At 42.0% G+C, this 15,017-nt stretch overlaps 1 protein-coding gene across 1 annotated transcript in view; it reads right to left on the bottom strand.

Annotated features, from left to right (window-relative positions):
• Window positions 1-15,017, bottom strand: part of LOC137561478 (solute carrier family 23 member 2-like) — a 238,790-nt gene that overhangs the window by 10,030 nt on the left and 213,743 nt on the right. The window contains exon 10 of the mRNA XM_068272779.1: window positions 9,370-9,465. Within this exon, the coding sequence (XP_068128880.1) occupies window positions 9,370-9,465 (96 nt within the window). The remainder of the gene's footprint in view (window positions 1-9,369; window positions 9,466-15,017) is intronic.

Here is a 15,017-nt window from a genome sequence, read left to right as displayed (position 1 = left end):
GCTCCCCAGAACAACCTCTGCGCAGCTCACTCCAATGTCGTCTTCCAGATCTTGTCGGCCGACCTCCTGCAATTGCAACCCCTCCTGCCCAACTTGCTCTGGGATTTGGGTTTCCGAGTGCTCCTCGGACTCGCCTTGTATTTCAGTGCGCGGTGCATTTCCCACAGTTAATGGTTGTGAATCCGGGCACAACATTTCTGGCTGTTCCTCCATTGACCTTTGAAAGGTGGAAGTTTGTTGGGCTGGGAATAGCTCCTGCGAATACCCCATTGTGTCCTGAGGTAATTCATCGGACTGGTTATCTGGCAGTTGTGTGCGTGGTGTCGCTGCCGGTTGTGTCAGCTTTGTGCCCACTGGCTCCTTGTAACTGGCTGAGGACTCGGACCTCGTGCGTGATGGGCTGGTGTTGCTTAACCCACTGCTGGACGCTTGAGAGGTCATCCAAGTAATTATCTGGTCCTGTTCTTTTGGATTTGTGAGGGTTGTTGTCCTGGACAACATGGGCGGTATTGAGTGGGTTTTCTTGGGTGCTCCCCTGTGGCCTGTACGTGAACCGTCAGGGGAAACACCTCTTCCCTTGCCCCTCCCTCTTTCACCGGATTTCTTCCTCATTTCACTTATCCTTAAAGTACACGCTGACTGGCAGCAGTACAGTGGCAGTACAGAAATGCTATACAGTGGTGGGTGAGCGGTGTACCACTATTCCCAGCAGCGACAAAGAGCACAATGCTATACAGTGGCGGGTGAGCAGTGTACCACTATTCCCAGCAGCGACACAGAGCACAATGCTATACAGTGGCGGGTGAGCGGTGTACTACTATTCCCAGCAGACACAGAGTGGCAGTAAACAGAATGCTATATAGTGTGGCTGAGCGAGGTACACAGAGTGGCAGTAAACAGAATGCTATATAGTGTGGCTGAGCGAGCGGTGTACTACTATTCCCAGCAGACACAGAACAGTAAACAGAATGCTATATAGTGTGGCTGAGCGGTGTACCACTATTCCCAGCAGCGACACAGAGCACAATGCTATACAGTGGCGGGTGAGTGGTGTACCACTATTCCCAGCAGCGACACAGAGCACAATGCTATACAGTGGCGGGTGAGCGGTGTACTACTATTCCCAGCAGACACAGAGTGGCAGTAAACACAATGCTATATAGTGTGGCTGAGCGAGGTACACAGAGTGGCAGTAAACAGAATGCTATATAGTGTGGCTGAGCGAGCGGTGTACTACTATTCCCAGCAGCGACACAATGACTGGGGGGACCCTGGCTAGCGTGGCTGGAGCGCGAACTACCCTGCCTGCCTACCCAAAGCTAAACCCACAGACAAATGGCGGAGATATGACGTGGTTCGGGTATTTATTTACCCGAACCACGTGACAGTTCGGCCAATCAGAGCGCGTTCGGGTCCGAACCACGTTACCCGTTCGGCCAATCACAGCGCTAGCCGAACGTTCGGGGAACGTTCGGCCATGCGCTCTTAGTTCGGCCATGTGGCCGAACGGTTTGGCCGAACACCATGAGGTGTTCGACCGAACTCGAACATCACCCGAACAGGGTGATGTTCTGCAGAACCCGAACAGTGGCGAACACTGTTCGCCCAACACTAGTGACAGCCCAGCTTTGTGGGGGTCACTGACACTGCTTGGAGGGGATCAGGAGGATGTTGTAGGCACAGTAGGAATCCAGGGGGCTGGAAGAAGCCCCAGGTAAATTAAAGTCTTTTTTTTTAACTTAAATTTCCATTTAATGGTCACATTTTAGCAACAATCGATTGGATTAGATAGTGTTGATGATGCCAATCAACACTATCTTTATCGATCCTTTCATTGACCCACTTTCCAGATCGATTCATCTAAAATTGTTGAATAAGTTATACTTTCTATCCCATTTATAGGCTCGATCAATGATTTTCAATCATTTCCTTCCAGTTTAAATTATTGGACCGAAAGTTAATCATTCACTAAAATTGTACTGTTAAAGCGCACCTTATGGCTCATCAACTTGCTTATTAACACTCACTATAACTCTATATGATATGTACACTAAGGTCAGGTTACTTACTAATTCACATGGCCAGTTTCCAGTATTCCTGCTACTTTCACATTCCATACACAATGCTAATGATTTTCACAGGAAGAAATACGAGGAATATTCAGAATGTGAAAGCAATCAGAAAGATAAATAGCTGTCCACATTCATCAGTATTTATTTTAGTAGCTTGGGAAATATTACACAGAGTAAGTTCTGAATAGGCAAATGAGTTACTGCTGATGAAATGCAAAGCAATTTTATGGTAAAACGACTTTCTGAAAGGGCTCTCTCTAGGGATGGTCGTAGTCAGCCAACTTCACTACGCTGGAACTACGCAAAGTTCTTAGCAATTACGCTTCGTAAACTATGGTTTTGAAATCATAAACTTCGCTACGTTTGCATTTCGTAGACTACGCGTAGTGCGAAGCATAGTGTATGCGGACGCTTACGCCCTTATGCGGAAAAATGTCCGCAATAATCCGCTAAATATGCGCATGGGTGAACTAATATATGCGTATTCCTTTAGATTGTAAGCTCGCAAGGGCAGGGTTCTCACCCTTTTGTGTCATGGACTGTTATTAATTTAATTGCTTGCACACTGTTAGACATTTATACATTTTAGTCATCATGTTAAATCAAATTGTAATCAGCAGTGCTGTATCTTGTATCAGTGTTTATATTTGATGTATATCATTGTCTGTATCATTATGTATCCCTTGTTTGTTTTCTTACATTGTACAGCGCCACGGAATATGTTGGCGCTTTATAAATAAATAATAATAATAATAATGCGTACATTCCACCTTCCAATGTGAAATTGTATACGTATAGAAGGGCAATATTATTTCTGCGCATGCGCAATGATCCCTATAGACGCAGTTACCGCACGCGTAGTTGACTTCGCAATACATACGTCAACTACGCGTAGCGGGCGAAGCTTTGAATGGCGGTACTACGACTACGCGGAAATACGTACGCGATGTTTTTACACTTTGTCTATAAACTACGATACGTAGTTGCGGACTACGACGCGTAGATTTGCACTGGCATAGTTTTTGAGCAACCCTGCTCTACGGCGTCCTCTATGTAAAGAAGAATTGCCAGATTTACATGATGGAGCTTTATCTGGGAAATCCTACAACAAATGCAACATTTGCTAATTTACAAATGTGTAATATTAGAAAATTGTTACTTTACATCAATCCATTGGTTCCTGTTGTTGAGGAATGGGAGTTGTGACTTTAAAGGAATACTTAAGTCATTTAAAAAAAATGACTTTTACTCACCTAGGGCTCCCCTCAGCCCCCTGCAGCTGAACGGTGCCCTCGCCATGTCCCTCCGATGCGGCTGGTCTCGCCGGCGGCCACTTCCGGTTTGGCCGTCACCGGCCGACAGGCTGTGAACGCGGCTGATTATCCACGTCCCCAGACACAATAGCGCCTTCTACAATGCTATTGCGTCCGGGGACGCGGATAATCAGCCGCGTTCACAGCCTGTCGGCCGGTGACGGCCAAACCAGAAGTGGCCGCCGGCGAGACCAGCCGCATCGGAGGGACACGGCGAGGGCACCGTTCAGCTGCAGGGGGTTGAGGGGAGCCCCAGGTGAGTAAAAGTCATTTTTTTAAAATGACTTAAGTATTCCTTTAAGAGCAAATATTTGGTGCACTAATCCACAAACTATGCCAAACCCTCACCTTCCTCTATACCTAACAATTACTGTTACTGCACCTATATGTTGCACCTACTGTTACTGCTCCTATATGCTACACCTACTGTTACTGCACCTAAATAACCTTCAACTTGTCTCTAACTCTAACTTTTCCTATTCTGGAATTTTATCTAGGAGTTAGCCAAAGAAACCATGCTAGAGATGGCCTGAACGGTTCGCCAGGGGACAGTTCCCTGCGAATTACCGCTTTTTGCGTTCTCTGCCTACTGCCAACATATGGCATGTTTGACCCACCCCCTATATATCATCATGGAGCCAAACTTTGACCCCTTACTTCAGAGTCAGCAGATACATTGCAGCCAATCAGCTAGCACCCCCTCCTGGACCCCCTATCAAAAAGCAGTTGCTGTGGCCATATTAGATTAATTTTCTGCTGGCTGCTGACTGTCAGTAAGAGCAGGGTGAGACTTGCTGCAGATAGGTAGGGAAAGCATTAGCTAGGCCTGTGTTCTTGTTCCTCACTTGCTGTGAAAGCACACCAAACAGCCCTTTTGAGGGCTAGCACATTGGTCTCCTGTGTTTTTTTGTGTGTGACACTCCACTGCCCAGTGACACACAGAGCTGTGTACACACTACTGCTATTGCTACATTAAGTTGCATGCACAGTACCACTCCAGTGCATTATTATTTCACTGTATTCTGATATCACTATTGCATTTCTCTGTGTGTGACACTCCACAGCCCACTGACACCCAGAGCTGTGTGCACACTACTGCTATTGTTGTTGCCTTATTAAGTTGCACACACAGAACCACTACAGTGCATTATTATTTCACTGTATTTTAATAGTACTATTGCATTTTCTGTGTGTGACACTCCACAGCCCACTGACACTTAGAGCTGTGCATAATGTGATTTCTGGCCTTTAGGAATTAAAACCAGACTTTGCGTCAACTCCGTAATTTTTGGTGAGACTTTTGGCATGGGTCCCTCTCTGGCATGCCACAGTCCAGGTGTTAGACCCCTTGAAACAACTTTTTCTATCACTTTTGTGGCCAGAAACAGTCTTTGTAGGTTTTAAAATTCACCTGCCCATTGAAGTCTATGGCGGTTCACATGCTCGCGAACATTTGCGGAAGTTCGCGTTTGCTGTTCGCCAATGGAAAATTCTATGTTTGCGACATCTCTAAACCATGCTGGTGGATGTTCTTTAGTGAAAGAATATTATAAAATTCCTCACTGCACAATAAACATTTCCAGAGTGGCAGAAGTTAAGAAAAGTGCCTGTGAACAGGACCGGCGCTACCATAGAGGCAAAGGAGGCAGCTGTCCCAGGGCCTCAGAGCTTGTAGGGGCCCCCAGTGGCTACAAGAGGAAAAACATTTTTAAATCGACCTTATAGTTTTTGAGAAAATCGATTTTAAAGTTTCAAAGGAAAAAAAATACACATTTAACCACCTTAGCGGTATGGACGAGCTCAGCTCGTCTATTACCGCCAGAGGGTGCCGCTCAGGCCCTGCTGGGCCGATTTTGTTCAAATAAAAAGCAGCACATGCAGCCGGCACTTTGCCAGCCGCGTGTGCTGCCTGATCGCCACCGCTCTGTGGCGATCCGCCGCAAGCAGCGGCGAAAGAGGGTCCCCCCAGCCGCCCAAGCCCTGCGCAGCCGGAACAAATAGTTCCGGCCAGCGCTAAGGGCTGGATCGGAGGCGGCTGATGTCAGGACGTCGGCTGACGTCCATGATGTCACTCCGCTCGTCGCCATGGCGACGAGGAAAGCCAAACAAGGAAGGCTGCTCATTGCAGCCTTCCTTGTTACTTATGCTTGCCGGAGGCGATCGGAAGAACGCCTCCGGAGCGACCTCTAGTGGGCTTTCATGCAGCCAACTTTCAGTTGGCTGCATGAAATATTTTATTTTTAATTAAAAAAAAAACCTCCCGCAGCCGCCCTGGTGATCTCAATAGAACGCCAGAGTGGTTAAAAACCAGCCAACTTTAACCACTTCCCAACTGAGGGGTTTTACCCCCTGACCACCAGAGCAATTTTCACCTTTCAGCGCTCCTTCCATTCATTCGTCTATAATTTTATCATTACTTATCGCAATGAAATGAACTATATCTTGTTTTTTTCGCCACCAATTAGGCTTTCTTTAGGTGGGACATTATGCCAAGAATTATTTTATTCTAAATGTGTTTTAATGGGTTAATAGGAAACAATGTGGGAAAAAATGTATTATTTTTCAGTTTTCGGCCTTTATACTTTTTAAATAATGCATGCTACTGTAATTAAAACCCATTAAATGTATATGCCTATTTATCCCGGTTATAAAACCGTTTAAATTATGTCCCTATCACAATGTTTGCCGCCAATATTTTAGTTGGAAATAAAGGTGCATTTTTTTCAGTTTTGCGTCCATCCCTAATTACAAGCCCATAGTTTATAAAGTAACAGTGTTATACCCTCTTGACATAAATATTTAAAAAGTTCAGTCCCTAAGGTAACTATTTATGTATTTTTTTTAAATTGTAAATTTTTTATTTTTTTTTTAATTACAAAAAAAAAAAAATTGGGGAGTGTGGGAGGTAAGGAGTTAATTTTTTGTGTAAAACAAGTTTATTTGTGTGTAAAAAATGGTTAGGGTGTAGTCTTACTATTTGACCACAAGATGGCAACATTACCAATTTGTTTCATGCGACCTGCAAGCGTCCTTCCGGACGCTTGCAGGAAGTAGAAAGAGGCTGGGACTTTGTTATTTTTTCACAATGATCGCGCTGCTCAGCCGAGCGGCAGCAGATCATTGCGGGGCTTAGATCAACGAACGGGAATGGATTTTCCCGTTCGTTGATCTCTGGGCGAGCGGGCGGCGGCGTGTTTACTAGCGGCGGGCGGCGTGTTTGCAAGCGGGAGCGCGGACAGCGGCGGGAGTGCGCAAAGTACGGATTTCTCCGTCCCTGGGGGTGAAAGGATGGAAAAAGGGGCGGAGAAATCCGTACGCGCGGGGGTAAAGTGGTTAAGGGTTAATAGCAAATCCACCTTAAATTCTAGAAACCTTAAATTTGCAGGATATGTTAAGGAGATCATTGGAAATAAGAGGAAAAAACAATTTTTTAAAAAGACCTTATAGTTTTTGAGAAAATCGATTTTAAAGTTTCAAAGGAAAAAAGTATACCGTACTTTTAAATGCAGTAAATGTCACTTTTAGTACCTAACGGTAGTGTAATTTTACATGTAACAAAAAAAAGAGCAATACATTTCCTGACGGGGTTTCCAGGGGGTCCATACGCAGCCACAGCGCTTTGGCCAGGGATCGCTATACAGCCGCAATATGGCTGTATGAAGAACCCTGGCATTTTTTTCCTATTTTCCCAATTTTTTTTATGTTAAGAGTGTGGGAATTATTTTTTTTTTAATTATGTGGGGTCCCCCCTTCTGAAACGTTTTAACCCCTTGTCCCCCATGCAGGCTGGGGTAGCCAGAATGTGGAGCTCCGACCGATTGGGACTTCAAACCCTGACTATACCAGCTGCAAAAAAGGTCCCTTAATGCCAATTTTTGTTCCGGGGTATCTGTTGGGGGGGGGGGGGGGGGGGCTGGGGCCCCATTGTTGCTTAAACCGGCCCTGCCTGTGAATAATTTAGAGTAGTGAAATGAAGGTTGAGCATGAGGCATAATAGCATTTCTTTTTGTATTTTCAATGATGGTAATTCTGTCTTTGATGCTGATGCTGAGGGTTGTATAGACAAGATATCAGAGAAGTACGATGAAGCTGAGGAAATATAGCAGCAAGTCACCCAAATGGTAAAACAACTAGTCTTGAAGAAAAGTAACTATTATACATTTAGCTGTTATGCTGAAGGAGCAAGAAGCATAAACAAAAGTACACTCAATGTCAAATAAAAACAAGACCAAAAAAAGAAAAATCTTATTTTAAGGGATACGATCTTCATTTGTATGTTACATGGTTATATCAACATTTTTGTGGACATTTTTCTTTCATGTCAATATTTTTTTTAAATTTGCATGTACTATTTATTTTTATAGTAGAGAGATTTAGGGGTAGTGAGCCCCTCAAGGCGCGATCTGGCCACCAAAGTGGTTTACTCGGCTGCTCCCATAAACACTATGTAAAAAACAGAAAAAAGAGGAGCGCTCTGTTTGTAGTGTGGCCAGCACCGTGCTTAGCCGCGATAAGCAGGCGTCCCTCTAAGCCAGCCGGGGACCAAGCTTTCCGTGTCGACAGGGCGGAAGTCCGTGACGTCACTCTCCCAGTACTCCTAGCGGTGGTTGCTATGGGGACCTGGACGCTTCCTCCAACACACGCACGAAGCGTGGTGAGCGGCGTCCGGTCCTCCGTAGAGGTGGAAAGACGGAGTGGGGAGGATAGTAGTGCAATAAGCACATAGGCAGGGATAATTAAAAAAGGGTTTAATGCACAAGCATATGCCTATGCTTGTGCATTAAACCCTTTTTTAATTATCCCTGCCTATGTGCTTATTGCACTACTATCCTCCCCACTCCGTCTTTCCACCTCTACGGAGGACCGGACGCCGCTCACCACGCTCCGTGCGTGTGTTGGAGGAAGCGTCCAGGTCCCCATAGCAACCACCGCTAGGAGTACTGGGAGAGTGACGTCACGGACTTCCGCCCTGTCGACACGGAAAGCTTGGTCCCCGGCTGGCTTAGAGGGACGCCTGCTTGTCGCGGCTAAGCACGGTGCTGGCCACACTACAAACAGAGCGCTCCTATTTATTTTTATGTCTTTCTGTATTCTATTTGCATTTTGCATATTTATTTCAAGTTCTCAAAAGAAAGCCGTCACTGTTCAAATCTTTTATTTCTTCAGACTTTACACTGTACTCTCAGAATTGCATGTTGCTGCTGTAGGAAAGCACTAGTGCAATGAGTGGAAGAAATAATTTTCTTCTCTATAAATGTTTCTCTATAAACCCTTCTGAGTGGATTCCCTGAGAATCATGTGACAAGTTTCTGATTGGCTGGTTATGATCATGTGACCATGCCTCTCCTCTACCTACTGTGCAGACCAAAATAGGAAGTTGAAAGGAGACATAGTCAGTTGACCTAAACCAATACTATTGTACATTTTAGTTTTGCAGCCGCATCTTTTCAGAAAATAGGTAGTTTAAAAAGTCTGTGATAAATTTCAATGTGAGATGGCAAACAGCGTATATGGAAAATACTCTTGTCTATCTGTGGTACCATATAGAAATTAAAATAGAGCAACAAAAATGAATGGTGAAAATGCCCACAATTTGCTATGGTTTGATCACTATGTGCCAGATGGTACATGACCAATCACACACTCAGAATCAATAATGATGTGAAGTATGAAACAATGAATAGAGTAAGGTTCTATAGACCTGATGCACCAACTAGCAGTAAGATTGCCATGCGCAGTCAGTGCACTGCAATTTTACCATTATTAATGCAGAGAGAGCATCACAAGTTCACCTATTAGTGCAATGCGAGTTGCTATGCTAACACGTGTTACCATAGCAATGTTAGCCTGGTAGCATGTTGCGCAAATGGGTTAACAGGCAGTGCTCCCCTAGTCCCCTGCCATTAATAACAGTAAAATTGCCAACCATTCTTACCACTAGTTAGTGCGTCACATCCTATGTGTACAAAATTGAAAACATGTACCTGGAATGGTATTGTCCAGAAGACATCCAAAAAATCCTCCAACAAACATATTTGTTGTAAGAAGCACCATCACAGTTTGATCAACTTCCTTTATTCCTGTCAAAATATTAAAATCAGGTAATATGCAATGTTTGTTAGTTACAATTTCAGATTTAAACATTTGTTCTAAAGGAAAAAACTGAATGTTTAAATCCATTTCAAACAGTATATGTTACAGTTTACAGATTCTTTTTCATTTTTTAAATTGCATTAGTTAGTTTTTAAATCAGTTCTTTTTCTTCACATTAACAATAGAAAGTTGGTAATGCAGTAATTTAGAGGTTTGACTTAATTCTCTTCTTTTCTTTCTTGATGATGAGATCAGATGAGATGAGAACAACTAAAGAACACAGGGGGACAGAAGGATATGGTTCCAAAATAGAAACTGTGCCCAAAAAGGGAATTATTAGGAAATGTTTGATATATTTGTTTTTATGCAGTGAACTTGGGTAAGTTCTAATATGATAATGGAGTTCAGTTCCAAGCGCACAACACAATAAAAGTAAGTAACTTGTGCTTAAAACTGCTTTTTTCAGGAAGGAAATGAGTAACAGTAAAACTACGTCATGTTTTCAAGTCCTTGGGATTACTCACTACAGGATCACTGACTGCATAAAGCCAGCATTTGACCTATCATACTTAACATCTGAATCGAATATTGATTGATTTACTGGTGAACATTTGGAACTCATTTCATTAAATATCGTCCAGACTTTAAAAAATAGAGCAGTTTGCAATATATGTAAGTACATCTATTGAAGAGGTTTTTTTTTTTAATCATTATTTCTCTTTCCTTAGATTACTTCTGAGTCTTCAGAATTGACTAATTCTGAAAGTATAAAAGGAAATAAACATCATGATTGCACATTGGGTGCTTAGGCTCTGAGCAGCTCCCCATTTTAGAAAATACAGAGGTATTTTCTTCGCTAACAGTAAAAAAGGGCGCAGGAGGCTAGTGGACAAATCGGGCGCCACCATTCACTCCCATAATAAATATCGTTTAATGGGCGCCCGATAGGAAAAAAGGGCGCCGGAGAAAAATAACGTTTTAAAAGCGGCGCCCGGAGACTTAATGTTTTATTACTGCTTCTCATGATTACACATTATTTAATGATTTATACATTTTTTAATATTATTTTTAAACGAAAAACAGTACAATATTTTTTTCAAACATTATTTTTAAACGAAAAACAGTACAATTTTTTTTTTTACATTATTTTTAAACGAAAAAACCGCACAATATGTTTTTGAAACTTTATTAATGCTTATCACAGGGGGGGGGTCTTAGGTTTAGGCACCAACAGGGGGGTCTTAGGTTTAGGCACCAACAGGGGGGTCTTAGGTTTAGGCACCAACAGGGGGGTCTTAGGTTTAGGCACCAACAGGGGGGTCTTAGGTTTAGGCACCAACAGGGGGGTCTTAGGTTTAGGCACCAACAGGGGGTCTTAGGTTTAGGCACCAACAGGGGGGTCTTAGGTTTAGGCACCAACAGGGGGGTCTTAGGTTTAGGCACTAACAGGGGGGTCTAGGGGTTAGGGGCAGGTACAGGGAGGGTTACTTAGGCACCAAAAGGGGGGGTCTTAGGTTTAGGCATCAACAGGGGGGTCTAGGGGTTAGGGGTAGGTACAGGGAGGGTTACTTAGTAAATTTTTTTTTAAACGTTATTATACGTTTCACTATTTAAACGAAAGATTAACGTTTTTACAATTGCCGATTTAATGCACATTATTTAATGATTTATAACTTTATAAAACATTAATTTTAAACGAAATACAGTACAATACATTTTTAAACGTTATCCATGCTTATCGTTTAAAACCCCGCGCCCTTTTTTCCCAGCGCCCCTTTTTAACGTACGCATTTTCTTCTGTGTTTGGATGGTTAAGAGATGCAAATAAGGCCAAGCTGAGGCAAACTATGCAATTGTTATAGAAAATGTATTCAGCTTGAAAATGAACCAATCCAGACAAAGTGATGTAGGATTCAGTTGGTCCATTATCAGTCAAAATTAATTTGCATTAAAATATTTGCATATTTGTAACACACACGTGCACAAAACAATTGCTTTTTATCAAAGTCAATTAGGTACCCATAAGTGTGGAGTATAAGACAAACTATCTAACCCACCATTGCTCCTTAAAGAGAATCTGTACTCTAAAATTCTGACAATAAAAAGCATACCATTCTATTCGTTATGTTCTCCTGGGCCCCTGTGTGCTGTTTCTGCCACTCCCTGCTGCAATCCTGGCTTGTAATTGTCATTTTTAGGCAGTGTTTACAAACAAAAGACATGGCTTCTAACTAGAGTGTGATAGGCTTAAAAGTAGCTCAGTCTCTGACTCATACAGAGCTTGGAGAGGGTGTGTATAGCTTCTGCCAATGACAAGCAGTGCAGCACATTCCACACATTCCAGCCTCAGCCAACAGAGCCAACAGAAGAGAGAAGATTAGATCATATAACAGAGATAACACAGCCACTGTGCAACTAGAAAAGGCTGCAGTAACACAGACCACATTAGGACAGGTATAGGAACTTATATGATAGAAGAAATAAGGCTGAAATATTGTTACAGAGTCTCTTTAAAGATTTTCTGGATTCTAGGCTCCAAAGTAAGAAAAGGAAAACATTATTTTTCCCACCCTATAGAACATAATGAGTGGGCAAATTAATATCCAAATAGTTTGATGATGAAAATCTATATGCTAGAGAATGAAATAGGGGAGGTCAAACCCCCCAAAATGTCAAATGGAGTGGACATGATCAAAGGCCACAGTAATGAAGTATTTTCAACATGTTGGATGGATAAAAATAAAAGAAGGGCATTCACAAAAAGTGTTGCCCCGAATACAAGCACTGTATAGGCATAGTGGAAAAGAACCCTGTACCTCCTTCAGCGGACCATGATCTTTCTGTAGTGTAAAAACACATAAACTAACCTCTTGAGGGAACAATAGACAACAAAAGCACTGAGCAATCTTATTACTGGGCACCATGCTCCCTGTTAGTAATGAGCACACATTTTGCATAATTGTAATTCAACATCGTAATTTGCAAATATTAATGCAAAATTTCTGAAAAAAGCATGAGTAACTTAATTTATAACCATAGACAAGAGCCATCATTTTTCAATTACGTGTAATTTCACATAATGATGTGCCAATTTTAGTGAGTAATAGCAAAGCCCCCATACATTCCATTGTTTCCAAAACTGCTACATATGTTAAGGGGAATAGTGGAACAAGTCAAAAACATTTTTTTCAAAGTACCTTTTAGTTTTTGAGTAAAATGTGGACTTGTTCCCATTATTTCCCTTAAAGGACACCCGAGGCAAAAATAAACGAATTAAATAAACGATTGTATCTATCTTCCTTCTCCTAATAATGACTTTTTAAGATATCATAGTGGTATCATAGTTTTATTTTATGTTTAAATCTACTTTTTAAGTTTTAACTTTTTTATTGTTTTTGCTCAATGACACTTCATTGAAGTATGCCAGTCCTAAAATCTATGAACTATTGGCCCTTTTTATCTCTTTCCTGCTCTCAGAAGCCATTTTCTGCTATGAAAGGGTATTGTAGTTGGAATTTCTTATCAGTGAGGGTCACACTGTAGTCACTTCCTGTCTGAGTCAGGACTTAGTCAGCCATTACATACCTGATATTTAACTCTTTCAGGCAGAGAAAGAAAAAAAGGAACACAGCATATTTATTTGTGTGCTAGGCACTGTACATACACATGCCTATCTCATCATGTCACCTGTCACGTCGGGTATACTTTAACCGGTTCAGCACCGCAGTGGCGAAAATCTCATGCATCCGAGCAACGTTCACCTCCCATTCATTCGCCTATAACTTTATTGCTACTTATCACAATGAATTGATCTATATCTTGTTTTTTCTGCCACCAATTAGGCTTTCTTTGGGGGGTACATTTAGCTAAGAGACACTTTACTGTAAATGCATTTTAACAGGAAGAATAAGAAAAAAACTGAAAAAATTCATTATTTCTCAGTTTTTGGCCATTATAGTTTGAAATTAATATACGCTACCGTAATTAAAACGCATGTATTTTATTTGCCCATCTGTCCCGGTTATTACACCATTTAAACGATGTCCCTATCACAATTTATGGTGCCGATATTTCATTTAGAAATAGAGGTGCATTTTTCAATTTGCGTCCATCACTATTTATAAGCTTATAATTTTAAATAATATAATAACATATTCTCTTGACATGCATATTTAAAAAGTTCAGACCCTTGGGTAACTATTTATGTTGTTTTTGTTTTGTTTTTTAATTGTATTTTTTTTTTAATAAAAAAAAGTGTATGTGGGTAATTTTTGGTGTGGGAGGGAAACTGCTAATTTTAAATGTAAAATAATATATTTTTTTTTATTACAAATGTATGTGGGTGCAGTTTACTATTTGGCCACAAGATGGCCACAGTGAAAAAAGTCCTGGATGCGCACGATCTCGCATCCAGGAACTAAAATGCTGGGGAGAAGTTTCCTGGGGGCAGAAATACCGCGCTCTCTGGAGAGAAAGCGTCGGTATTTCTGCGGGGAAGTTAGATCGGTGAATGGGAATTATATTCCCATTCACTGATCGGGGGCTAGCGGCGGGCAGCGGGAACGCGCGCGGGGGTGCGCCCGATCGAGCGCACGAGCCGGCGGCAGCAGCAGTGCCTATCTGGACGAAGAAGCTTGTCCAGATAGGCCGAACTGGTTAACATACATAGCAATTTTGGTTACAATAGCATGTATGGTATGTGGGCTTTGCTATTAACCGCTAAAGTTGTCACCAAATTATGAATGGATTACGCAAAATAAATTGAATTTCCAAATTGTAATTACGTGTAGCCATAATTACTAAATTTTACATAAAATTTTGCGTAATCAGCAGATCATTACTACTGGTACTCCTTGTTAAAGCCTATTAGAGGCGGAGCAGGACGGATCGCCGTCCTGTGCCGCCCATAGCCAACAGGAGAGGGAGGGAAGGAGAGGGAGGGAGGAAAATCGCTGCGGAGGGGGGCTTTGAGGAGCCCCACTCGGCCACACAGAGCGACGGAGATCAGACCCCCCATCAGCAGGACATCCCCCTAGTGGGGAAAAAAGGGGGGAAGCCTGAACGCCCTGCCTTTTACTCGATCTGTGCTGTGAACTGGAGAGCCCACGCAGCACAGATCATCCAAAAATCCCCTGGTCCTTAAGTGGTTAAGATCTTATTAAAATGTAAAATGAATCAAACTAAATTATTGGCTTCTTTGTTTTCATCAAACAAATAATTATCACTTGGAGATCTATCAGGAATTAAGTTGGACAGTGGCAATAAGTATAAGAAATACAATATACAAGTATAATACATGAAATCAAAGTAAGCATTCACTCTGCCTTTACATAAATCAATGTAACACATTCCCAGACATAGAACAAGCTATATCCTCAGAGCATAAATAATCTATCTACAGCAAAATACTTTGGATGATTTATACCTTAGTCACTGAAGTATACTTTGATAGTGGTAGAGCTAGAATATATTTTAACAGGCCTCAGCAACATTCCATTCATAATTAAAAATAATCAAATATCAGACAGCTCTTCTGTAG

Source organism: Hyperolius riggenbachi, chromosome 3 (assembly GCF_040937935.1).
Source record: "Hyperolius riggenbachi isolate aHypRig1 chromosome 3, aHypRig1.pri, whole genome shotgun sequence".
NCBI lineage: Eukaryota > Metazoa > Chordata > Amphibia > Anura > Hyperoliidae > Hyperolius > Hyperolius riggenbachi.
This window is presented reverse-complemented; position numbering and strand designations above follow the sequence as displayed.